The sequence below is a fragment of the Centroberyx gerrardi genome, chromosome 7 (genome assembly GCF_048128805.1).
Source record: "Centroberyx gerrardi isolate f3 chromosome 7, fCenGer3.hap1.cur.20231027, whole genome shotgun sequence".
NCBI classification, from domain to species: Eukaryota; Metazoa; Chordata; class Actinopteri; order Beryciformes; family Berycidae; genus Centroberyx; species Centroberyx gerrardi.
In genome coordinates, this window is record NC_136003.1 from 21,283,479 (window position 1) to 21,310,283 (window position 26,805).

At 40.3% G+C, this 26,805-nt stretch overlaps 3 protein-coding genes across 8 annotated transcripts in view; 2 read left to right on the forward strand and 1 right to left on the reverse strand.

The window, feature by feature from the left end:
• brd4 (bromodomain containing 4) overlaps window positions 1-6,166 on the reverse strand; it is a 29,877-nt gene extending 23,711 nt beyond the window's left edge. For 3 of the 5 annotated variants that reach the window (XM_078284600.1, XM_071916862.2, XM_078284599.1), the window contains exon 1: window positions 304-970. In XM_078284600.1, the coding sequence (XP_078140726.1) occupies window positions 304-401 (98 nt within the window). In that variant the 5' untranslated portion in view covers window positions 402-970. Of the gene's footprint in view, window positions 1-303; window positions 971-6,105 lie in introns of those variants that run through there. The other 2 variants (XM_078284603.1, XM_078284601.1) reach the window with 1 other exon arrangement.
• Window positions 6,167-8,016: 1,850 nt separating this feature from the next.
• On the forward strand, window positions 8,017-9,898 carry pet100 (PET100 cytochrome c oxidase chaperone). Its single transcript, XM_071916907.2, has 4 exons — window positions 8,017-8,086; window positions 8,287-8,373; window positions 8,572-8,604; window positions 9,332-9,898. Exons 1-4 carry the CDS (start codon window positions 8,060-8,062, stop codon window positions 9,419-9,421), a joined length of 237 nt encoding a protein of 78 aa, XP_071773008.1. The 5' UTR covers window positions 8,017-8,059; the 3' UTR covers window positions 9,422-9,898.
• A 2,119-nt stretch (window positions 9,899-12,017) lies between these two features.
• stxbp2 (syntaxin binding protein 2) lies at window positions 12,018-24,990 on the forward strand. 2 transcript variants are annotated; one of them, XM_071916881.2, is made up of 19 exons: window positions 12,018-12,083; window positions 14,885-14,934; window positions 15,021-15,102; window positions 15,789-15,865; window positions 15,969-16,044; window positions 16,137-16,240; window positions 16,335-16,483; window positions 17,172-17,256; window positions 18,092-18,222; window positions 18,356-18,463; window positions 19,028-19,085; window positions 19,202-19,267; window positions 19,828-19,908; window positions 22,046-22,187; window positions 22,376-22,482; window positions 22,580-22,678; window positions 22,787-22,872; window positions 23,915-24,075; window positions 24,206-24,990. In XM_071916881.2, the coding sequence occupies exons 1-19, from the start codon at window positions 12,047-12,049 to the stop codon at window positions 24,283-24,285; spliced, it is 1,779 nt and encodes a 592-aa protein (XP_071772982.1). In that variant the 5' UTR covers window positions 12,018-12,046; the 3' UTR covers window positions 24,286-24,990. The 2 variants fall into 2 exon arrangements, with proteins under 2 accessions (XP_071772982.1, XP_071772984.1); XM_071916883.2 differs by having other exon boundaries at window positions 23,918-24,075.
• Window positions 24,991-26,805: the final 1,815 nt, after the last annotated feature.

The following is a 26,805-nucleotide window of genomic DNA, read 5'->3' on the forward strand; positions in this document are numbered from 1 at the left end:
CTCTCTCACCAGGAGGTTGCTTGTTCACGGCTTCTGGCTGAATTCTGGACAACAATGCAATCCTCAACAAAACACTGAATATATACTGCCAAATTAGATTGTTGTAAAACTACAGATAATGCTAACAATGTGCTGTTCCCAAGAACAATAACTTCAGGCTGTCTTCAATTTAGCCTTCTCTTGAGCATTTCACCATGTGTCTCAGTGAATTATATTTTTTGTTTGTATGATGTAAGGGGCGGCAGTAAGTCTGAAAATATTTAAAAAGTTCGAAAGAGATTCTACCTCATCGCAAAACATTACCTTTTCACAGAGACCGAATGTGCAATTTTTTCCAGAAGGGCATCCAGTTTCTGAAAATCCAGCAAATCGTTTGACTTGGCATGCATCTTGTAATCCATTTATGAACTCCACTAAACAGAAACAGAAACCAAAACTAAAAAAAAAGAACAAAAGAATGAAACATAAGTTTGTTTTTGCTTCTCTCTCATCCAAAACACGGGAGGGATTTATTCTTCGGGCTCCAGTATGTATCCTTAAATCCCAAGGTACGCGGTTAGTAATCCTTAGTCTAGTCCAAGCTGAGTTTGGGGGTGGCTGTTCCAGGAAAAAGGCCCCAGAAAGGAGCCTGGGAAGAGAGTGGATCCAGGCGGGGAGGAGAGGCTGTGGAGGCCTGAAGCCGGCGGGCTGTGTTAGCTGTGTGAGCCGGTCCTCTCTCTACCCCATCCCCCTCTCAGCAGTACAACGGCCCAGTTGCCACGGGCTCTTCGCTCCATTGTGTGTCCTCTCCGGGGCCTCCCCCACTCAAACGGACACCAGCAGCAAGAGAGAGAGGGAGAGGGAAGGGAGAGAGAAGGGAGAGAGGGCTCCGGTGGGATCCAGGAGGAGCACTTTGTTTCTCTGGCTCTCTCTCTCTCTCTAGCACAGACGGAGCAGCGTGCAGTTACTCAACAGTAAAAATGGCTCTGCTGCTTCCTCATTCAGCGGAGCCTCAGCCCACACACCCCTCCTTCTTGCTCTCCTACGCGCTTGCTCATTCCACCCCTCCCCTCTTTCCCCCTCAATAGCTTGAGGTCCCTTGCTCTCCTCTCTCTCTCGCTCACTCTCTTTCTCACTGTTACACCTTTGGCACCCCACCCCCTTCCTCTCTCTCCCTCCCTCCATTTCATCCTGCCCCACCCCCACTCACTCTCTTCCCTCAGACAGATCTTGTATATGCCTTCCCCCACCAATTCAAGGGCTCCCTTATCTGCACTCCCCTCTCCCCATGTAGCACTCACATTCATATTGTGGCTGGACTATGCTAATACAAAAGCAGCCACACCAGGGTTTGTCTTTTTTTTGAGGGGAAAACATTTGTAATAGGAGTAGATCTATAATACAGACTCTGCAGTCATAGAAAAACCAGCAGCTCTAAACCAGTGAATTTAAGCAGAGACAGAGATGCTGGTCAGTCTTACCAAAGGGAGTACTTGTCCAACAGGTTCGCATCAGGGATCGGCACTGTGATTCAAATTCAAATGACATTCTAATTCAAAGTGCGGTTCTCTTACATTTGTCTGATTTGCAAACAACCCCTGTTCACTATTGGCAAACACTTTTAAACTCCATTAATGTCAACACACCCAGCCACATAAGATAAAAATGGTGTGTGTTATGTGGCCAAGTTGCTTCCTCAAAGAAACCCCCCTCACCGTACAGCCATCCTGTCACCTATCTACAGAAGCATTAACTCCTGTCATAGTGACTCATTTAAGTTACACTAATCAGTATGTGTACCATCACACCAACAACTTGAATGGAGGGAGAAGCCTTGACATGTACAGCTCAGAAACCCCGCCACTGGCATCCTGAGTGCAGGACATAATGCAAGACATCGTAACCATGGCAGTATTTTATCGTAACGGTCGACAGCAGGGACAAGAAGGAAGACTGAAGCGGTCACAGAAAGGGGAAGAGAGAGAGAGAGAGAAAGAGAGCAAAAGAACGAGAGACCACCCACCATGCCTTCCTGTAGCAGAGTAGCCTGCAGTAATCATGTTCATGACGGTACAGTGGTGACACTGCACTGGCAGAAGGAGGCGCGGGATCCTTTTAATCAACGGCTCTAGAAGAACTGAATATTTTTCCTGGATCATTTCAATTTCTGTCGGGACTGTAGCGAAACGCTTTTGGTTCAAGACACATCACATCAAGAGATTTGATTTGACGTAAAGAACCAATTTCACTCAACTGAAAACTAAGTTCCGTTTTTTGGCAATTTCTGCATCATATTTATCAAAATGTCAAAGTGCTGAGGCAACAACTGTCTACCTTATTACATGCCTGATGCCTAAAAAAGGGGCAGGACACAGAGGAACTCTCAGAGTGGTGGAGTCAGTGAACATAAGGAGAGCTGCCAGGCTGAGGTCACACCTCTAGATACAATCTCAAGACAGCAGATGTGGCGTAAACAGGCCTCACTCACTCTACACCCTCTCTTCCAACCTGTCCAGCAATGCTGCCTCTTAACCCCACCGCATTAAACACTACACTTTTAACCTCTTGTTCACCCACTCGCCAAGAGACCACAGGAGCAAATCGAAGAGGGTGGGTGGAAGAAGTGGTGGTTGTTGGTGGGTGGGTGTTGCTGGGACAATTCCTGAGTTCAGATAACATTTTATAAAATCTCATCTCTCACTCCTTGAGTTTTAGAGTCTCCACCACAGCATGTCAAATCTGCCACACATCACATGCCTAGGTACTCAACATACACTGCCAGAGGCAAGCTGACTGCTGACCTCTCACCTCTCAATCAATTTGAAGTGTAATGCACACACACCCCTGCACACACGCCTGCACACACACACACACACACACACACACACACACACACACACACAGCTGAGAGTGCACTAGGCCAATTCAATTTCCAAATTAGTCAGACATCATACCCCCAAGAGATCAGGGGAGTAACGCACCACACTCTGCAGCGTACATTCTTGTCAGGTGACCAGCGAGAGCTCTGCGCAATATCTGATTTCCCAGATGAAACAAGCAGCAGCCCCTCTGTACTGCAGACAGACTCAGACACTGTCCTCGCAGACCCACTCCCCCGTCCACGTGCCATATGCACCATTCCCAGAGACAATACAGCAGCTGCCAGAGTGACAAAGCTCCAACCTACAGCAATTCAGAGAAGGCCAAACCGATGGCCCTGTCTTTCGAAGGGTGGGGGGAGAACATATTCAGACATGAGGAGGGAGGGAGGGATAGCGAGAGGAAGGGGGAAAGCAAAGGAGAGGGTTGCATTAGGATTGGGGGTTGGGTCAGATGGAGCGGCAGCGGTGCACACGGAGATGAGACTCAGCGAGAAAGTCTGAAGGCACTTCCATTAATCATCTGAGCACCGGAGCAGCCGAAACCTACAGGGACCCTGAGCGGAGAAAAGAGGGAACAGGCAATATGCCAACTTGAGATGGTGTATGTGTGCACTTCTCTACATCTAGGTGTGTGTTGGGATAAACAAGGGAAGCAAAAATAGTGGTGCAGGTGATATGTATGGTAGCACAAAAAACAAAACCCCTTCCTCACCTTTGAACCAGTCCTTGCTCTTCAGAATTCCAAACATTATGTAACCCAAAACAAAACAAAAACAAAAAAATAAAAACATAAATGTTTTTATTCCGCTCCTCTCTCACATCAAACAGCACTCTATAGCCCCACCCTTCTGTCATCTGGTAATAACTAACCTGAAATTACTGTAACATCATAAAATAGGCCTAAAGCAATATTTTTTTATAATTTAGACTTGACTGTGCAAGTTTGGCTTCTCCTGTCAATAGACCATAATGCCAGGTCTGACAGGAGTGTTACACTGCTACCAGATCACCGTCATTGACATTGTACAGACCCAGAAACTGTCCATCCAGCTACAAGCCAAGAGGAAAACATGTCAAACAGATCCAGGATTGGTAGGAAGTTAAAACAGGCACAGCAATTTCCATTTCCAATCATTAAGTGTGATCTCTTAAATTACAGTGTTTCACCTTCAGCCTCTCAGCTGCTACAGATATGCATCCCATCAAGGAGATCAACCTTCCACACTTGGACAGATGACAGAGGGCGGTCTATTACATCCCAACAAGAGAACAAGAGAGGTGGGCCAACTTTATCCCCACAAACAAGATGCTGGAGTTTTATTATACATGACCTGGTAATATATAAAAACATAAAAGGTAACCTACAGACGCACGCACAGGCATGGAATGCTTGGTTTCATTTGTAATATTCTGCTACAGTGGAAACTATTAACAAGATTATAGTAAGTCTTATGACACTCCTGCCAAATCATTCAAAAGTGATAAATGAGGCTCTCGCGCACACAAAAATAGATTTTGTTTGCTCGTTCATTTGTTCCCAGACCACTCGCTCCTCTTCATTCAGAGGTCATTCACAACTAGGCCAAGGATGGTGTTACCATGGCAACTAAACCAGAGAGAACAGTAAAAGATTTTCAAGGAGTGCAAGGAAACGATGTTCTCTAGCATGGGACATGTATAATAACCAAAATGATAGGTAGGTCTAAGAGAGAGAAATCAACGTGGAACATATCATCACCTTTCCACAAACACCCATGGAAGTAAGCAAACACACACACACATTTTCACTTTAACTTTGTTGGTAATTTGCAGGCAGCCAGTTAAATAAATCAAAACACAATTAAAAAATCTTCAGTTGATTATATATTATGAAAAATCTGGTCAACAAAAGCTCAACATTGTGAGCTTATCTGGTCTACTTCCCACCTGGTATCTGCATGCCTTTTGAACCCATGTGTCCACAGTATGTACATAATTACATCTTGTGGTTGAAATGCAAACAGCGGTTACACCTAAAAACACTGACAAGGCACTACACTGACAATCACACTACTGACTGACAGTCTTCATTCACTTCCAACATCTGCAGCTCTGGTTAACAGATTCAGAAAATATACTTCAAGGAACTTAGCAAAGGGAAGGCATAACCATCATAGCACACTGAGATTTAAATGAATCCACGTCAGAGCAATAGCTTTCTATGTTTGTGCCACCTTAAGGTAAAGAAGCCAATCACAATAACTGCAGGTAGACTCATGTTAGTAGATAGACCTGTATGTTGTAATTGTTCATGTCTCATGCTACCACTGCATTTGTCAACCATTAAAAGCAAAAACACGGCACACAACAATAAAACCCCCAGTGCAAAGACGAAGAGTCCTGAAAGGAGCAAAACAACAGGGCCAGTAAACTAGGTAACGGGCCTCTACAAACGTAATCTGTTTGAGAATACCAATCGGCTCAACGCCACTGCTTTGTGTCTACATAAACCATGTTACTCACACATATCGTTACTACAAACCCACACAACTCTGTCTGACATACGGGCCATTACTAGATGTGGTGAATATAATGCTAAACTGCAGAATAATGACTGTTGGCAAGCGAACATCGTCGGAAAAGCCAAGATCCTAGGCCATAGGGCTCGGATTATTGCCTGGGTTTCGTAATGAACGTCAGTACCATATCAAAACTGAGAGCATGCACCAGTAAACGCATTTTTGTTTCCAAGAAAATGGTAACAAGCTTTAGGGAAGATGAATGTCAAAACGTTTACGTGTGTTTTATACAAATTGTTCCCAGGACTGCATTCTCAGCAAATAGACTCAGCCTGACTGAGTGTGCGCCATCATCACCGTGACGGCGTCACCGTCTCCCACAACACAAGACAGTCGACGAGCAAACTAGCGTTAGATGCCTAACACGGTGCTCGTAACAACATTTGTTGGCCTATTTGTCAGGTAAATGTGGCTAACGGTGGGTGAGACAGGCACGGGGTGTCAGTTACCTACAACAGTAGGTGCCGTTATTGTGTCTTTTGATAGACAACTGCCAACTAGCTTTAGCTAGCGAGCTAGCTAGCATGAACAGGCCGCCGTTCAAGTGATCAGTCTCAGTTGGCGCCGGGCATTGTCGCGACGTCTTAAGCCTTTATACTGTTGTTAACGTGTTTATCACTGTCTAGTCATACGGTTTGCTGAGACGACATGACTGACAAAATGATGTTTGAAACGACGGCGTTTACCTGGGTTTATCAGGTTGCCAGGGCGCGCGGGATCTTTCTCTCCGAGGATCCTGAACATCTCTCGTTGTCGATGACGTCACACGTAGGTCTTTACGTGTAGAACGTAAAGAGCGTGTGACACGGGCAACTTTTGAGGCAGCTGAGATGGGAATTTTCTCTGCAGCAAGATAACTGGGATGAATTCACTGTGTCCAAGACAGCGGGGCTTTAAAGAGCAAAGTTCCGATGGGAAATGTTGGTAAAAGTAAAAAAAAAAAAAAAATGTTTAATCCATTTGTAACTCCTCAAAATAATGTCGTTCCCTTACGTCAAAGGACAGCATTAATCCTACAATAATTAGAAGAAAATACCACAATTACCAATGCAAATATACAAATACCATACTAGTCCCTATAGGAATATTACGGGGATACAACAGGAGAAAAAATACCATGATCTCAAGTTGTGATCTTTACCTGCAGGCACGTGGGCAGGGATCCAATTATGCCCATGCAGATCACAACCCCACTGAATATGTTGGATTTTTTTTTTTAATGACTAGCAAAGGGCTCTTTACAGGTTACCTATTGCACTGTGGTCTCAACCGACTCCCTGATATTAACTTTGAATATTGGACAAAATAAGTGGTTTGCAGCGCCCCTCAGTGGACATGTCACAATCACCCTATGTCCAAAATGCTATGAGACTTAATTTTATATAGAGACTCTAGTCATTTATTTAATTTAACCGAAGAACTAAAGTAAAAAATAAGCATTACACTTTAAATACTAATAAGTGTTAAGTTACTATAAATACGTGGTGACCTGCAAAGTGTGCAAAATCTAGGCCTGTATAAAGGTTACAAAACTCACCTGCCACAGCAGCTGAGTATGACAGAGATATGGCAGAACTACACACGCTATGGATGGAACTCTGTGAATAATTGAAGAAAAAAATCTAAAATTGGAATGTTCGGATTAGTGAATTTAGCGGAAAGTACAAAATGCTCTATGGACGCTGCGACAGTTGTGTGGTCCCTGTCAGAGGTGGAAAAGGTTAGTGTTATCTTTATTCAAGTCCCAAGGGCCAAAAAAAAAACCCGTTAAAAAAGAAAAAAAAAGTTGCACTTAATTTGTAGTAAAGCCCCAAATTGATTTCCCCGCTCTTCTAAAAGCTTTGAGAAGAGAAGGGTACCTTACTTAACCTGCATCAAGGGACGTCGTGTTTTATTAATATCTCTTGATTGACATCTCTTATATAAGTTGAAGGAGACTGGAGGATGGGAAAACTGGGACATCGTCTGCTCTTAGATGGACTGCTTGCATGGCAAAGCTTGAATGTATCATCTAATTCCCAACAGTCTCGAATACAAGCGAACCATGAGTAGGCCTATCCTCACAAAATAGGAAATTGATAAATTGAAATCCTATGGCATTATGTTTTTGCGTGAAACATTGTAAATTATTACAACTCTAACCGATGATATTCCTGTAGGGAGGAACATATAGTGTGTTTCTAGTACTCTTTAGTAAGTTTGTAGTGATTTCATTTTTTTCAATCTCCTAGCTAAAGGTATAGGATATACTGTGCTATAATTGTTTACCTTTAGCATGATTTTGCGTGGGGTTTTTTTTAGTGTTGCTGTGGTATTTGTAGGTTATAATATATTTTTTACATTTATTCTAGGATTAGTATAGTTATTTTTCGTAAGCAAAGATATGTGCACACTGTGATTCTAACTGTAATCTTCAGATCTTGGGGTCCGAACAGACGGTTTTATATGGGAAAAAGTATTTTTTAAACTCTGCAAATGCTATGATTTTGTAAATCGATGATAGGTCTTTGGGGGTAAATTTTCAATATCTGGCAACCACTGTGCATGCGTTGTAGCTCACCAATGATTGGACCTTTCAGTAGTTACGTATAGAGCTTCACAACCCGGAAGTAGTGTGAAGGTTGAAGTTTGGATGCGAACATGGGTGTTAAAATAGAGGTGTTCAGAGTAAGTGTAACATAACATTGATAGGTTGCAAAGCCTTGTGATATCTGGATGTAGTTTTGACATTCGGCATTTCGCAGTCTCTTAGTTTTAGGTTCTCATCGGCAAAATATCCAAATATGTGTTCTGATTTAGCTAGCCGTTAGCGTTAGCTAAGTGTGGTCATGATGTAACAGAATTACATCATTTTTCCGTTTGAACAGATGATGCTGTACCTGTCTTTTCCTGTCACCATGTTCTGGATCTCAAATCAAGCGGAATACTTTGAGGAATACATAGTGAAGAGAAAGGTCAGTATTGTCATCTGTATTTTCTGCAGTTCATCTTAGTCCACGCAGTTGAGTCTTTTCAGCAACATCATTTATGGTTAGGTTGACTGGGCCTGTTGTAACACCCGTATTCTATGGTGTTCTTTCTGAAATAACACGTTTCTCTCTCTCTGTCTCTGTCTCTGTCTCTGTCATGGCCACATCTTCTATGACATCCAGAGGGAGATCTTCCCCCCTGATGAGCGATTGCATGTAAGTGTAATGCACAGAACTTGATAGTAAAAATGCATAAAGACAAGTAAGTCTATACAGCAATCTGTCATAACCTCTTGTGTGACAAACAGATAAGTGGCGATGTCAAACCCTGTCAGACTTGAGGTGCCAGCACACTTGTATGTAGACATTACAGTTAGACTTTGTGATTTTTCATTAATGCCCATTTTCACTTTATTGTAATGAACACAGAGGTTATCAAGGGTCTTTGGTGTGATGCTGCCACCACTTCCTTACCTATTTTGCCTAATGTTCTTTCTGGGCTTATTGTAACTGCTAGAAGTGTCAAATAAAAATAATTTAAACTATTGAACACTTCCAAGACCCAAGTGTTTCACGTGTATATGGTGACCATGTAGTCTCAAGTTTGAAGGTTGTTTTAAAGTCTTGAAATCAACGATTTTACTGAATTTCTTTTTCACTTTCACTCAAGTAGTGCCCCAACAGCCACAACTCATTACCATACTTAGAATAATTTGTCTAACGCCTACATGTTTTCTCAGTTGATGTTTATCCATAAAGAACAACTGCTATCTTATCTTATCTTACTGCTAATTTTGCTGTCTAATACAATAGGTTTAAACTTCATGAACAAGGTCAAAATTAAGTCCTGTAACAAAATCAGTTTGGAACTACTGCTGTACACAATATGACAACTTTAGCTGCTCAGATCAGTTGCTTATGATTGGATAATATTTATTTACAGAGGAAAGAGTTGGAGGACTTCAAAGAGCGAGTGCGAAATCGTAAGGAGCAGCGACTGTTGAAAGAGATGGGTGTGGAGTCTGACAACTGAGGACTTTGTGTTGACGGAGGGCAGAAGACCCCAGGACAACACAGTTGAAAGAGCATCTGGTAAAGCATCAATTTTTCCTGCAAGAGGGAAGTGGTTTGACTGGCAGAGGTTGGACTGGAGTTGGAGAATGACGCACTGGAAGTCACTGAGTAGATTATACACCCCAAGGGTGTGCTGTGTGTTTTCCAGGGATCAATGATGCCTGTTGAAAATTCACATCTGAGCTGCCGTCACACAAGACTGCTGAAGTGCTTTTCAATGCCTAGATCACTGTATGTTTTGCTTTGGTGGCAGTGTCAAGAAATACTTAATTGATTGTTTCTTGCAAAACATCTCATTGGATCAGATGTAATTGTAATAATTTATTTTGTATTGTGTATATTATGTGTTCTGTTCTGATTAGCGTGTCAGTTTCGAATGCTGTCTTTCATTAAAGTTTGTTTGATTTGTTTCACCTAATTGATTTACTGTAACAGATGCATTTATTTGCTCCTTGAAAACAAGCAAGCATTGGATGTGGTTGAAGAAGAAAGGATATGATGTCGTAGATCTTATCCTTGTCATCAAGGACAAGATGAAACCTTAAATTAAATTAAGTAGAAATAAAAGTAATTTTTGTGGAAATTACTAAGACTGCCACCTCTTAGTCATTTTGATGATGATTAATTTGTGTTGGTCTTAATCAAATAAGACTCTAGATCAAAAGTGTTCATTTTGCCTGATTGTATTATTATGCAAAAGCACAATATCAGAAAAGTAATTATGCTATTTTGTCAACTAAATAGACTACTGATTTATTAGTTTTTAAATTGTTGGACTAAGAATGTCTTTTGTTGGGTTTAGCTCTACAATTTACTAGCAAGTCACTAAAATAATAGTTTATTAAAATTGTATGCATGTTATATAATTGTCCCTATGAATTGAATTACCTGATTTGGCTTGGTCCTTAAAACATTTTGATGGGCCAAAGTATCTGCTCAAGGTTTGGGGATGGTTACTTAATACTCATCACAAAACCTTAAAAAGAGAACTGCTCAAGAACAGTCATAAGAGAAGTTACCTTCTACTGTGTTTCATTAACTGTGGGTTATGTGGACTTAAAGCTGTCTACTGGAAGGTTACAAGAAGGGCAACAAGCTTGTCAACTGTTCTCAAGGCCTGGAACAATATACCTCAATAATGTAAAAAAAAACAAACTTCAACTTGAATGATAAAATGTAATGGAGAATGCTCAAATGCTAAAAGAACACAGGATTTGAGACGGGATACGTAGAGTTAGGCCTAACCTGTCTGTGAAACTGGGCCTCAGTGTCACTGCACAAATGCAACGGTTGCTAGGAGACACCTGCTTTAAGGTGTGAGGATGATGTGACATGCTTATGGGCCGACAACAGCTCATAAATGATCGCCTTGGGTTTGAATACGATGTACAAAACAGGAAATCACACCGTCACCCTCTGCAGACCCGCACAGCTGTCTGTGTCCTCCCAGGTGTCTGTTATCAGAGAAGGCTGGTGCTTCGCTGACAGCTCAGCCTGGCACCCTGAGCCTGGGAATTATCTGACACCAGCCGCTCTTACACTGTTTATCTTCTCATCCATCAGGGCTGACAACATAATACTTCTCCCAACACTTATCAGATGATACCCTCAGATGGCATTTGGCAATCAAAAGTGGCCCAGTGGATGTTTCACAGTCAGTCTCCTGAGGCACTGGAGAGATTGAGTGTAGCATCCCAGAGAGAGAGAGAGAGAGAGAGAGAGTGTATGTGTGTGTGTTTGTGAGTGTGTATTTCTTTCTTGCAGGTGTCCTTTCTTTTTCACAGCTGTCATTCTTTTTAGGGCTTCAAAATATAGTGTTATAGTATTTCATAATGTGATAATTGTAGCTGACATTATGATGCTCCATATTCTGTGCCCCAGGAAATCCTATACAGGCGTACAGGGAGTTTAGAAAATGTCATGAAAAGGAAATGAAAGCCAAGTGATGAGGCCTTAATGCAGATTAAGTGTACTTATCTATGATTAAACACTTTTAGTGATCACTCAGATTGCTCTGAGTGTTGTGGCAGTGACCAATGAAGTGTTTTTTCTCTTATAGTAATCAGTAACCCTGTAACAAATTTTAGAAGGATGATATGCAGATATCACAAAAAAATGCTATGTCCTTAGAGGAATATTATAGGAATATTATAGCCTAGTGATGCCATATGAGCTGAAATACCATAAAGCACGATATGGTCATTATAAACCCACTTGAGCACCACAGACACATCAGTGCTTATAGAAATATGATAATGATTATATTGATTATAGTGAAAATTTGTGTTTGAATTAAGTGAAATAGCAAATCTGTTTCAGGAATTGTATGCTTCGTTTAAGCCTAAAATGAATATAAATGTAGGCCTATGTAAAATAACAGACATCTCAACATTTTTTTTTATCTGGTATTTCTTTGAAGAAGAAAAAAGTAGACTAAATAGCGCATGAGACGTTTTTATTGCTTTATTGCAATACTGCTATCAGACACTGGGTGATAATGTTTCGCTTTCAAAAGCTGCATGGAGGAAGAGGAGAAATGTTAACAACAAGGAAGTAACCAACCAGCTAGCGAACTGCTGTCAAGATGGCACCGAGTGGGTTGAAAGCGGTGGTAGGAGAAAGTAAGTTACCCATTCGTTGTAATATTGTATACATTCAGAAGTATAAGACAACCAAAGACACATTTTAAATTGACATTTAATCTTTTAGCGGCTTGATAGTTGAGCATATCAAACCAAATACAGGGTCTGTCGGTCGCCCAGAGACATTTCTTCCTGCTCCAGTCAAAAATGCTAACGTTAACATTTGGAAATGTTGCCAAAGGAATAACACGAGTTTTGTTTGAAAAGTAGCAGTATGCCGTTGTATATGTATGTGGCATGTGTTGATATCTGTATTTGCTGAGGGTAAACGGTGGTTTATTGTCGTGACATTGATGGGTGTGAAAGAAAAACTGTTCAGACAGGTTGCTAGCGTCAGTGGCTGGAAATGCTGTGGGAGCCTTTATGCTAACGTTAGCTAGAGGAAGTGTGTTTCTCAGTTTTGCTATTACATTTTGACTCGAGTAAATTAGTCCTGTGACTTTGCTGGCGCAATAGTTGGAGAAAATCAATGGAGAAAAAGCATTCAGTAGTATGTAATTTATAGATGAACAATATGTATCACAATATGAAATAATTTATAGTGGAGTTGTATACACATTAGAATTTGCACACACCAGTTGTAAAGTTTTACCAAGTTTCATTACAGGTTGAGATGTCATCATCTGCTAAAAAAAAGAAGACAACTGACAACTATGGTTACAAAATGATTTCGGCCATAAAATGAAAAGATATCTTAATATTCAATTTATGAGTAAGGCTATGTTGTCCCTTGCTTATGAATTATTATTTAGGAGGCCCTATAGAATAATTTGTGCTTTTGAAATATTGACTGATGAATTTCATGTTTAAATATTTGGATTTATCCCCCATGAGCCAGAAGAGTCAGAATTAATTAAATCCTCTGGTACATTACAGTTGATTGATTTGATTTTTTCCCAGACATTGGCCCTGCCCAGGGCGGAGTATTAATCCAACAATTAGGCCTACTTGTTATTCACTTGTGTTACAACTTGTGTATTTCCAAATTATAATGCCCGTGTACATAATACAATACGCAGTGAGCATTGTGAAACTCTTATGCAACTCCACCTTAAAATACAGGTTTTGGAATGCACCATCACAATGGATTTTCACCCCCACTTGTATCCATGGCATTTCTTTAAAAATGCTGCATGTTGCTGTCATTTGATTTGTCATTGATGGTAATGAGAAGAAAAACATGCAGGTGCTGGAATAAGGAAATCTCATAGGAAAAGGAATGAGTGTGGCACACTGCTCATGGGTTTGATCTAATGAAGAGCCTTTGTGCTCCAAACATTGTACATCCAGTAAAATTGTGTTGGAGCATAGAAGTGTGTGAGCGCTTTCCTATTTCATTGCTACTGATGCCAAATAAAATGTATCATCATTCATAATAAACTCAGAGCAGTGACAGAATAAAATCAAGTGTGAACATTTGGAGCTCTCCTGCAGGTCAGATAGGCTACCTGGGCAAAAATGTGCCTACCGACCAGGCTGAGACATTGGAAAGATAGTGTGTAACATTATTAACATCGCTTGGATTGGTTGGCTACTTCTATGTCAAAAAGAGAACTCTATGTAGTCATGTTTTCCAATTCCCTTTGGGATTTTAGCACTGCATTAATGTAGGGCCCAATGGAATATTTTGTGATTCAGTCATCATGCGGTCAGAAACCTGCCAATGGACAGTTTGTCACTGGGTCTTTTCTGGAAGAAACCCTGAAACCCTGACGTCCATATTATCACTCGATATAGACCTACATTATTTCTTATTCTTGACAACTACTGTAAATAATGCTACCTAGCTGGTTTATGTTGTTCAATATATCCTGGAACAGCACTGAAACATGATAGCTCTGTCCTGTGGCACTGACGGAAACAATTCATAGCATAGTGATTACAATTATGCATAACGGAAGCCTCCAAATCATGAGGGTTTTTTCTAATTATTTAATCAGCCAACTATCACTTCAATTAGCCAGAGAATTGTCATATGGTAATTAGAGTTTGGGCCTTATAGAGCCACTACTGGGTTTTTCATGATATTAAACAAGGAAGTTCAGTGAAGAATGCGACGTCACATGTATTGTACTTCTTCTTTTGTCATTATGTCATCCCACACTCTACTTCCTTTAGCACACTTAAGGCATTGGTAGCGAAGCGTTGGGGGACTCAAGACATGGTTTTGCAGTTCATTTTACTATTGGTGTGTAGCATTCATTGCAAGGTCACTGCTACAACTAAATTGAATATTGACTTTGTTGAAAGCCGGTATAGCCACCACAGCTGCTGTGGCTGAGAAGTCAATGGACTAACTGTGCTTTTAACTGATCTGTAAACTTAAGAATGTGACACAAGGATGTTGCACCGAAACAGCTGACCAGGTAGTAAATACAAGTGGTAAATATGGGGTGGTTCCAAGATAGTTCCTGGTTCCTGACTTGACAAAGACTTGTGACACATGACTTTATGTTTGTGCATGAAATCAGTCACAAAACATGAATATAATTCAAAATTGATATTTGACTAATTTCTTTGTAGTTATCAAACCACAGGTATCAAGAAAAACTGGTATTAAGCTATATATGTAGCTTTATATTTGGCTATTTAACCACTGCTACACAAGATATTCCTTACTTCTTGGCCAAATCACCTTAAATCCACTGCCACACTTTGGTGCTAAATAAGCATGGTTTTGCCCAAAATATGAAATGTGTTGATTTCATTCCAGTTTTAGCTGAACTTCTACCTACCTCTGTATTCACGAATGACACTTCGCATGTCTTGTCTCTCTACAGAAATCCTAAACGGGGTCATCAAGAGTGTGAAGAAGGATGGAGACTGGAAGGTGACAGTTGCCCCATTGAATTAAGATGTTTTCATTGTTTTGGTCCCATTCAGTTTATAACCCACACTTCTCCTGTGTTCCTCCAGGTCCTCATCGTGGATCACATCAGCATGCGAATTCTGTCCTCTTGCTGCAAGATGTCTGATATTTTGGCAGAGGGGGTGACCAGTAAGTATATGGTCAATTTATGGTCTTATATACCGTTAGGATCAGTTGCATACTTGGGGGATCAAAGCTTAATGAACTAGTGGCTATGAAGTCATATATAGAGTAAATTGGGGATACAAAATATACTCAAAGCAGGGTTTTGGTGATTCTGGTATGATGTGGGATGTGTTTTCCTGGCCACTTAAGTCATCGGAGCAAGGCCTTAATGAGCCAATACAAAGCCAATGCTAAGTGTTCATCCTCATTCCTATATTTCTGTCCTGATGATAGTGATCTATCCTAGGAGTGCCCCCATCCTCAGGACATAAATTTTCACTAACTGGTTCGATGAGCATGAAAACCATGTAATCCATATGCCACGGCCAATCCAGCTGAGCACTTACAGGAAATTCTGGATTGGTACCTGTGAAAGAGTTTTTCACCAAACTCAATAAGACACCAAATTATTGAATGTCCAATGAAAGATTGGCGTTGCATCCTTCTAGTCGAGTTCCACACTTGTAATTCATGCCAACATCCACTGAAGTTGTCCTGGCAGCTTGTATTGGTGTGTTTTTATTATCGCATGTCACTTCACATTGGTGTTTTCTTTTATTGGCAGTTGTATGCTGCAGTAGGAAGTCATTTGGCCAAGTGAGTTAGGTCGTTTAGACTGAACTGTGTTCCTTTTCCCTTCCGCTTTACAGTTGTGGAGGATATCAATAAACGCAGGGAGCCCATCTCCAGTCTGGAGGCCATTTATTTGATTTCACCAGTGGAGAAGGTGAGATGTGTGTCTTCCCCTTCATAATGTCATGACCCTCTGTGTTTTATTTTAATATTCTCCATATTCCTAATCGTTTTTTAAACATTTGTTTGAATTGCAGTCAGTCCGTGCGCTCATCAGTGACTTCAAAGATGCTGCCTTCACTTACAAAGCAGCACACATCTTCTTCACCGACAGTAAGATCATTAGTTGTATATGTATATGTGGTATACACAATAACAGTTTTTGATATATATTATGTTGATGTCATTTTTCTCCTCTTCTGTAGCTTGTCCAGATGGTCTCTTCGCTGAGATTGGGAGATCCAGAGTTGCCAAAGTCATCAAGACTTTAAAAGAGATCAACGTTGCTTTCCTGCCGTATGAGTCTCAGGTGAGGACTTTTCTCCATTTTTCTTCAGGTCTTGATTCTCTTGAACAGGTTATGGCCCGACTGAGACAAACCTCAACCCCTCTCCCTTCTACAGGTGTTCTCCCTCGATGACCCCACCTCCATGCACTCCTTCTTTAGTCCCTTTGCAAGTGGAGACAAAGGCAAAATTATGGAGAATCTGGCCGAGCAGATCGCAACCCTGTGCGACACACTCAAGGAGTATCCTGCAGTCCGCTACCGCAGGTACAGAAGCCTCGCATACAAATAAAGTGAAATTACTACACTACCAGTCAAAAGTTTGGACACACCTGATTGAATGTACTATGTTTTTCATTCTCTTAAAGCCATTTTGATCTAAAGGCTTATGCTTAAATGCTTGGAATTTGTTTCTTAGACAAATATAAATAGTGAAGTTGATGCCTGTGTATGAATTTATTTCCAAAGCCTTTGCCTTTCCATCAAGGCAAAGGGCGGCTACTTTAAAGAATCTAAAATATAAGATAGTTTTGATTTGTTTAACACTTTTTTGATCACTGCATAATTCCATTTGTGTTATTTCATAGTTTTGATGTCTTTACTATTATTCTAAAATGTGGAAAATTGTAAATGTATTATGCTGGATAACACCACTCAGACACTTTTTAATCGTTTTATATTTATATTGTTATATTGTTTATGTATATTGCCTATATCCTTTCTGCACTATTCTTATTCTATTATTTTTTTTATTACCTTCTCTTTGTTCTGCTACTGTACAGTACATTGCTGCTGTGACACCCGAATGTCCCCTAGGGGATCAATAAAGTGCATCTTATCTTATCTTAAATAGTAAAAATAAAGAAACATGTGGTGTGTCCAAACTTTTGACTGATATTGTGTGTCACCGAGTTTACTTGATTGGTTCAAAGTTGCGTACCACTTTGTCTCTTAGGGGCCCAGAGGACAACGCTAGACTGGCTGAGGAGGTCTACCAGCGCCTTAATGCTCATAAAGCTGACAACCCCAGCATGGGAGAGGTGAGGAAACACTTAAGTAATACAACACCACCTACGACGCTTCCTATGTGCTCTGCTGGATTTATGGTATTCTCTTGCCAACACGCTTGAACCAACTTCTCATACTGCTATTTTCAGCTAAACCAGCTTTTTTTTTCATATTAGAGGATGAACTCTAGTTGAAATGATGCAACTCTATATTTATACCGTTTATGGGCGTCTCTGTGGTTTCTGGGTTTTATTTCCTGTTGCTTATTTCTCTCACTCTTTGCTGGACCTTGCTCTCTCTCCTCTTCTTTTCTGTCTTTCTTAGCTGACATTTCCTTGCGCCTGAGACGGGTCTCAAAAGGCATGTATTACCATTCTCTTTTTGCCCCCCACACATCTGAGGTACATCAACATACTTATCTGAGCTTCCTCTATATTTCTTTTGACCGTACTTGACATATTAACAATTTGTTGAAAAGTGCTATTAGCTTAAGTGCTTCCGTCTTTCTATTACCTATTATCTATTCTGAAAAGAACCTTGAAGTGCCTGGAGTTTGTGTTGATCAGTATCTTAATTATGAAGTCTGACAATGATACTGAACTTGCATATGGATAAAAACCTGTTATGCACACCTGCGCACATACCAGAAATTCCACAGTTGGACTAAAGCTGAGGATTTGATCCAAATTAAGTATAGGCCCACTGCTTGGAAGACAAGACCTGACAGATTCACAAAAACATAATGGAAATGGATGACAGTATTCATCAATTTCATGCTTGCATGTAGATCCTGCTTTACTGTGCATCATTCACATCAATCTAATCTTTTTTGTTTTGGTTGCTATCCATAATGTTCATTGTTTTTAGGGTGCTGATAAGGCGCGATCCCAGTTGCTGATCGTCGATCGTGGTTTTGACCCCATCTCACCTATTCTGCATGAGCTGACCTTCCAGGCGATGGCCTACGACCTGCTAGATATCAAACAGGACATCTACAGGTGAGTAAAGCCTGACTGCAATTCAGCTCTCTGCTCACCTGATTGGCCACGTTGGTGTACATGCATACATCCCATTTCATTACCGTATCTCCCTACTCATTTGTGTTGTGTACACTTGTTTTAATTTTTTAAGGTATCAGACAACCGGCATTGGAGATGCAAAGGAGAGAGAAGTTTTACTGGATGAAGATGATGAGCTGTGGGTTCAGCTTAGACACATGCACATAGCAGATGTCACTAAGTAAGTCTGACGCAGCTAGATGAACCTCATCTCTGCACTGTTGGGTCTCGTTGTCGCCCTTCCCAAGTACTGCTGGAAGTTACTCGCCATTAAATCAAAGTAATAAGTTCCATTGTAAGATTACATCCAGAGGATTAATGAGTTCACTTAGTCTGCCATAATTTCTTTTTTTTTTTTACTGAAATGACTTTCGAAAGGCATGTTAGTCATCCATTAGGACACACTTTATCTGATTTCCTCATTTAGCTAAATTTCCTCTTTCAGCTACATTAATTCAAATTAATGTGTGCATTTTTTACAAAGAAATTATTAAGCAGGGTGAAATCATGGCTGCCATTTTTGTTTTTAATTTTGGCTTTATAATAGTAGGAGTTTTTATTTTATTTTTTTGGTTAGCGTGTTGACTTTTAAAATATATGTACCATATGTAGTAGTCGGGTAGAATTTGTATTCAGAAAGTTATAGTTTTTAAAAAAGTGAAGTTAACAGCTTGTTAAATAATGTGTAACATTGACACTGCTCCTGCCCATGGTAACTAAACTTGAACTAAACCTGTTGTTACAGGAAAGTGACAGAACTTCTCCGCACCTTTTGTGAGAGTAAGAGGATGTCCACTGATAATGTGAGTTTTTATCTGCAGTACTTATTTTTCTTTAGTTGTTACAAATGGTATAACATGCAGATTTGGCTTTTCTTCTGCTGTGTTTTTGGTTTAAAAAAATGTGTCTTACTCTTCAGGCCAACATAAAAGATCTCTCTCAGATGTTAAAGAAGATGCCCCAGTATCAGAAGGAGCTGAGCTTGGTGAGTTATTATCTCATTAAGAAAAGAAAGCGCTTTATCTCTAATATCATGATCATCTTTCTATTTCAAAGGGATAATCCTCTCTGAGGAAGTGTTTCACTGTTGTAACTCATATGGTCTTGAACTGTTCAGTCGGGGTTTGTGAACATCTTTGAAGTCATCAAGAGACACTTTCTGAAGCCACTCCGGTGACAGTGATATGGTGGCTGACCCTGTGGAGTCATAGTGTTTTCTTTTGAAACTTTAGTTTAAACCCCTCTGAACTTCAAAATGTGCCCATATTCCAGTAAACTTGGCCTGTTGTCCACAAACTCAGTCCTGTTAGTTTTCAGTGTAGCAAAGTGTCTCTTGATGATGTCACCAATTAGTTTTGGCCTTCTTGTTTCTAACTTGTTTGTGTTCACAAATCTTAACTGAGCTGCTCAGGGCCATGGGAATAATGTGAATGCTTTTTTTTAAGAGTTTATAGGCCATATAATGGCTTTTTGTGCATAAATGTAAACTCATTATTGGTGATTAACCCCACTGAATGCATAACCTTTATTTACTTTGATTCACAGTACTCCACTCATCTGCACCTAGCAGAAGCCTGTATGAAGAAATTCAAGGCCTCTCTTGATAAGCTCTGTGAGGTGGAACAGGTCAGTGCTGTTGTGCAGTATACAGCTTATAATGTCATGGATGTCAAGCAGAAATGGCAAAACTGTTCTTATATCAGTGATGAGGGGAACATGTCTGAATTTTAACAAAAAAAAATCCAAGCAAGTGTTGGAAACAAACAACATAATTTTCATACTGACAAACAATTGACATGAAAATAAAACTCTCTGGAGTGTTTTTAGATGCACTGTGAAGGCAGTTGGGGACTTAGGTAAGCTCAATACACCCACTGGAAATAGAATGGGTGGAATTGTAGTTGTCAGATAGATCTAAAGTTTGAGATAAAGAAACATCATAATGTTGTCATGATCCTTCAAAAGAAAGGCAACCAGACATGACCACAGGTGAACTTACTTTGTGTGAAATTTACATCTCAATATTTGTCCTCATGGGTTATTGGTAAGAGCAAAAAATAATAATAATCGGCAGTCTGTAGTTTTTATCTCATATTCATTTAAAAATGTTTACAGTTTACAGCACCAGGGAACAACTCCGCTGTCCCACCATGTTGCCACTGACTAAGTATCTTAGAGAGTATGTCTGACATGGAATAACATCCTCCCACTCACTCATCATGACAAAGTGACCTCGCCATGATAGCATCCTTATTAATAGTTCCTCTGCGGCATGTCCAAGCACCACTGCCACTGTGTAGTGATAGTTAATGGGGAATCTTAATGGTAATATTGCATAAGGAGCTTGAGACCGGACATCCACCTCCTTATATGTACAGTAATGCAGAGGCAGCTGTTATGTCACTACTCAGAGTAAAGACCTTTAACATCACACACATATGTGCAACTGCACCATCCAGAAATCCCCTCCATCAGCAGGAGCCTGGGATAAAGCCGCGGCCCAGACCCCTGCCAAGCCCCAATAGATTGTCTGAATGTGGCAGCCATGCTTTGTCTGCCGGAGGGTGTGTATTCTACCAGAGTTAGGCCCATATCAGATGAATCACAGGCACAGAAGAAATGATAAGCTACGCATGGTTGTGGTATTATGAGATGCAAGTGTTAATGGGGCCTTTTTGTATGAGTGATTCACTCCATCGCACTAATGGGTCTTTCAGTATGTCTGAAAGCTGTCTCTGTAATCCTATGGGCATGTGTTGGCTCTAAGGTGGACAGCTTGAGCCAAGCAGCCACAGCTCTCTGTCAGCTGTCCTTTTTTAAATGTTCTGCATTGTCTGGCGCAACTCAATACAAATGTGTGTGTACAACTATATTAGAAATGGTACGCTAATTGTAGTACATTTTGATGTGCATTTCTAACCATTGTCTTGATTTCAGTTGCTCACACACAGTTTTGTTGTTGATTGGCCCAAGTGAGGCTTAATCCAAATTCACTATGAAGTTTAGCCAGAGATTTTTAGGAAGGTCATACAGTGCTGAGATTTGCATTTGAGGAAGATCCCGAAGCTAAAAGTAAGTATGAAAGCCTAAGTTAAGTAGCCAGTAGTTGCCAGTGGTTTTGAGGTTGTTGATGGATTATGCACGCAACTCTGGAAATTTAAATTGTGCATTCTAGGCCAATTTCTTTGTTCAAGAATGGTTTGCTTGCTTGTTCTACATTTCATAGTATAAAGTTTAACGTCACCAACATTACAAGCAACCAATAAGAAAGAGTGCAAGGGTCAGAGCTATTCCTGTGACTGTAGCAGGGTCGTGAGAGAGACGTGCTTGGGAGGGAAAAAGAAAACAAAAGCTAAGGAGATAGATAGGAGGCAGTAGATACACCGAATGTATGATGTGTGACTTAAAGCCATATTTAACTTTGGTAGAACATTTTCACTTGACCATATCCACCACCATTGGAGTTCAGGAGTAGTCATCCTCCAAAATCAGCTGCCCTGTGAATCAACTGTCTGTATCAGTAACTGCTCACAGGCAAAATTACATGATGAAGAATATGACTTTGGACCCAGTGAAATTTACTAGACTTACTTGGCTTTATTGTTCTGTGAAATTCCATAGAGGTATGATTGCGAAAAGTGAAAATGTTCTATTGAAGTAAAATTCTTTAAGATACTCGCACCAAAACGGCGCAATAGCTGAGTGAGGGTGCAATTTGAAATTCACACTCAAATAGTACTTTAAACACTGGTTTGTCCCACAGGACTTGGCAATGGGGTCAAACGCAGAGGGGGAACCTCTAAAGGATGCCATGAAGAGCATCGTTCCTGTGCTCCTCAACAATGAAATTGAGGCCTATGACAAGATCCGCATCATACTGCTGTATATATTCCACAAGAAAAAAGGTGGGCCCTCAAAACGGGAATTTCTGTTTTGACATTTTGTAACCAACATGGTGCAGAAAAGCATACTCCACATGACTGCTGCTTGAATTGACAGAAAGTATTGAAATTGAGTGAATAGCTGTGCAAGAACCAGATCTTTTTATTAGCTTTGCCATTTGTATATGAAGAGTCTGTGTGGCTATCTGTAGGCATCGGGGAGGAGAACCTTACCAAGCTCATCCAGCACGCCAACATACAGGCAGACAGCAACATCATCACCAACCTGCAGAAACTGGGCTGTAACATCATATCTGGGGTAAATTTCTTGACTGCAGTTTGGTTACAGTCACATTGTTCTGTTCTATAAAGGCATTACCTCAGTATTTGTTATACAAATTGTGTTGTTCTGTCAGGGCCCCAATGATGGGAAAATGCTGCCAGACCGGAAGGAGCGCACCGAGAGCACCTACCAGCTCTCCAGATGGACACCCACCATTAAAGACGTCATGGAGGTATGGAAGTCTAAAGGAGGTCGCAGGTGCTGCTGGTAGACATGACCAGAGTGTTTCTTTCAGCTGGGTGTTGTCAGGTTTTACACCATCTCTGTGTCTGTGTCCCAGAATGCCATCGAGGACAAACTGGACCGAAGGCAGTGGCCGTTCATCTCTGATCCGGCTCCCATCAATACAACCCAGACTGCAGTCAGGTGGGTGCTGGAAAAGGATGATTTTTAATATTGTATGACGTGCACAATGTTACTTTCACAATGCAAATAAAGAGCTGAAGGTAGGTTAAGGGGTAAAAGGGGAAAAATGTTTTTAAAGGGGGAAAAAATGTAAGCCACGAAAAACCCCACATGCCTTTTTTCTGACATTCCAGGAAAATGTTGTTTTGAAAATGTGGAACAAGTTTTTTTTTTTTAAAGCAATACAAAGATGATCAACTGAGGTAGCAGACAGATTATTATTGTCACATGAAAGCTTTTATCCCTGTAACTAAGTTGGAACCAAGCTTTTGACGAAGGGAGTTGAAAAGGTGAAATTAAGCCAGTTCTGAATGCTGCTTTGAATACCCCATAATCCCCTTGGAGTTGCCATCATGATTATGGTGCTTATACAAACCACTCTCATGGACCTGGGGTGACTCATAATCTGCATTTACTAATGCACAATGCTTTGTCTCCTTCCTGTTGGGCAAAGTACTTTTTCAGCGTTTAAATCTGAGTAGTCATTAATGTCAACACTGATATATCATTATTATGACAACAGTTGTTGATATATGTACTATATATAACTCATCTTTGAACTTTTTGCTTGCACTTTGTTGACATGTTGACTATTCCAACTTGGACTAGTTGTTATGTACTCCCACTTTTATTAGATTTTTTTTTTTTTGGTTTTGGTTTTGGTTACAGCTTCAGTGCAAACTAGTTGTTATTTTTAGCATACATGTTATGATATAAGGACTACTACTAACTCTAAACATTGGCTTTATAGTTGCTTATTTTGGGTAGTTACCTGCATTGATTATTTTTTTGTGATCCTCACATTTCACATTGTCCAATAGTGGGCTTAACGAATCAAAGAGAAGCAATGCATTATATTTAGAGGCTCCCAGTTTTTATATTGCAGTTCATGATGATGACTAATGATTGATCATATCCATGTGAGAGAATCAGCAGCTCACAAACAGGCCTTAGGTTTATGAATAGACCTAGTTGCTCAGTTACTGTTTTAATGTCTTTACAGCAGTGCACGTTTCGGACACTGGCACAAAAATAAATCTCCTACAGAATATCGCTCCGGCCCTCGGCTCATCATCTTTGTGATCGGCGGGGTGTCGCACTCAGAGATGCGCTCCGCCTATGAGGTCACTCGAGCCACTGATGGGAAATGGGAGGTGCTGATCGGTAAGTACTGGGGAAAACGTTGGACTCTACCATAGTTCAAAACGTTTGCAGGCAATCACTGTTTAGAGACCATTTAGTTTCTACCTTCTCCCAAGGATATGAGTATCATTTTGCTCATTTTTCTTGGCAGGCTCGTCTCACATCCTGACCCCAACCAGCTTCCTTACTGACCTGAAGAGTCTGGACCAAGTGCTTAATCCTGATTGTTAGAGAAGACCCTGGGCAGGGAAGAGCACACTGGGATAAGGAGTCAGTCTTTCAACTGAGATGACTGGTCTCTTGTCACAGCGTCTCAGACATCTGAAGTAAAACATAGTAAAATTTTAGATTTAATCATGGAAGGAAACATATTTGTGATTCTTTTTTTTTTTTGTCTTTTAGAATGTTCTTTTTATTATAATGCTTGTTGTGAAATGGATTATGTATATACTACTGCTGTGATTGAAACTGTATTCAAAATATTTAATTTGAACATAGACCTTTATGAATATTATTTTGATGATTGTACCTTATACTGTAATTATATCAAAATTAACAAATTCTTATTTTTGTTATTATAAATTTCATTTCCCTTTATTTTATTTTTCACTCATAAAATCTCACCATCTTCACAAAACTGGATGATCTAATTCCAAAATTGCAATATAAGTCCAATGTAGATGTATGAAAGGCAATGGGAGAAATATATCCAGTGACATCCAATGTTTGGTACCTTATTCCCCCTAGGTGCCTTCTTTTGTTTTCTCATCAAATTTAATCTAAGAATGTCTCAACTGCTGTCTTCTTCTGAAATCTTGCACTTTTACCATGTACTTTTATATAGTAAGGTTGGGAGTGAGTGTGGTAGGTCTGTTGTTTCTTTGTTGTCCTTAGTAGAAAAATGATTAATAAAAGAAACATAATGTATTCACTCAATATTGTGCCTTGTGTATTGTCTCCTAGAGGGCTTTCAGTCGCCCCCTAAAAGTTATTTTAAAGCATTGTGGTTGCTTGACTTCCTTAAAAGGGAATACCACTCAGCTGAAGTACTCATATTTGTTTTCCCTGTGCCTTTGGACAGCTCAATTTGCCTTCAATTTGAATATTCACTCCTATCCTCTACAGCCAGAAAGTGGACAGAGGAGGCCTGCCACCCGCTCTATGATGTCACATCTATGTACAACTCCTTTGAAAATGAACTGAAAAAGGAGCTGGTGAGAACACAGATTCTGCACCATAAAATCACCATAAATCGCTTAAGTGCTAAACCACACTCACAAAGATTACCATTAAGTGTAAATGGAGCAGGTCCAGGCTTTACATACAGTAGTCATGGTTTTAGCTTTGTGTGTTGTTGATATTGACAAATAATCAAGCTGTTTTAGGTCAGACGAATAGGTCATGTGGATTCCTAAACTTGAGTTGTCATGTCAAATTACATTTCACATTGATACTTATCTAGAATGATTTACAGTAGCTGTCAATCTGACATTACCTGCCCACTGGACTGTGTATTCCTCACCAGCATTTGGCTTTGTGACTGTAAACAGGCAAAATTACTGTTTGAAAATGAGTTCCCCGGACATAATGAACAATAAAAGGCAGAAGGAAAGGAAAAGTAAAGAATCCCATCATTCCTGATTATTCGGGCAGCCACTGTAACTGAAAATGATCAATGATCAATTTTACACCAAAGAGAAGTATCACTTTAAGTGGGCCTCTAACATGTGGGCCTCTAAATTTTCTATCCTCTTTCTGACCAGATATATGAAAAGAAGCATTAACCCCGTCAGCATTTGATACCTTATGGTTCAGGGCATTACTTCTCACGTTCTCTGAATGCCAGGCCATTTACCATGTGACCTATATGATATTTATCAGTCACTTCTATCAAAGCTTCCCAGTTGTTTTTCCCCAGGATCCAGTCATAACCCTCCATAACTCCTCCTCACAATCCTAGGCAGAGCCACATGGTGTTTGTGCCTTTCAGATACGCACTGCCCATCATTCAGCCTCACAAAAGATAACATAAAAATTACTTATTTTGATTTAAGTGTTTAGTTTTTCTTCATTATGATTTGTTTGAGCTTTCCTCCACAATCTTAAATCAGGTTGGAAACCAACTGCCTAAATGACAGCATAGTGCAAATGAATAATGTTCTTTCCTCCACTGATAAGTTCATGACTACTCTCACGGTTTTATGTGGCTGAATACCTAAAACTTGACCTGACATATGCCTACTTGCACAATATAAGGGCATTGTGTGGTTGTCAAAATGCAAACATGAACTTTAAGTACAGAGGTTAGCGCAGCAGGACAACGTACACCGCTACCAGTGAAAAGGATCATCCCTCTCCAATGTTGAGGATTATGTTTTCATCTGGGATTACAGATGGCGATATTAAGACGGGGCCACTGGCTGGGGTCTTAATGGCAATGGGTTAATACTGAGGGCTTAAGTCTATTTAAAAGCATTCCCTCAAGCCATATCCAGTATACGTTTGGAGCGAATCGAACTGGATCATATTGTCCATTGCACATACTATGTTTTATGTATTATTGTAAGAACTATTGAATGGAACCTCCACCAACTGAAGGAAGTCGTTTTGTGTAACTTTTCGATACTGTTGCACATTTTGGTTACCCCTAACTTGGACACTTTTTCCGTCTTTTATTCGTCTTTTATTTTGCACGATGACGGCTGCTGAAGTGGAGTCAAAAATGGAAGCTAACGGCATCCTACTGGTATG

What these genes read in the sequence shown, in the direction of transcription:
- pet100 (XM_071916907.2), top strand. Translation starts at nt 8,060, where the DNA reads ATGGGTGTTAAAATAGAGGTGTTCAGA. An exon ending in AATACATAGTGAAGAGAAAG is followed by an intron (nt 8,374 to 8,571) that starts GTCAGTATTGTC and finishes TATGACATCCAG; the next exon opens with AGGGAGATCTTCCCCCCTGA. An exon ending in CCCCTGATGAGCGATTGCAT is followed by an intron (nt 8,605 to 9,331) that starts GTAAGTGTAATG and finishes ATTTATTTACAG; the next exon opens with AGGAAAGAGTTGGAGGACTT.
- stxbp2 (XM_071916881.2), top strand. Translation starts at nt 12,047, where the DNA reads ATGGCACCGAGTGGGTTGAAAGCGGTGGTAGGAGAAA. An exon ending in GCTGTAACATCATATCTGGG is followed by an intron (nt 22,483 to 22,579) that starts GTAAATTTCTTG and finishes TTGTTCTGTCAG; the next exon opens with GGCCCCAATGATGGGAAAAT. An exon ending in ACAACCCAGACTGCAGTCAG is followed by an intron (nt 22,873 to 23,914) that starts GTGGGTGCTGGA and finishes ATGTCTTTACAG; the next exon opens with CAGTGCACGTTTCGGACACT.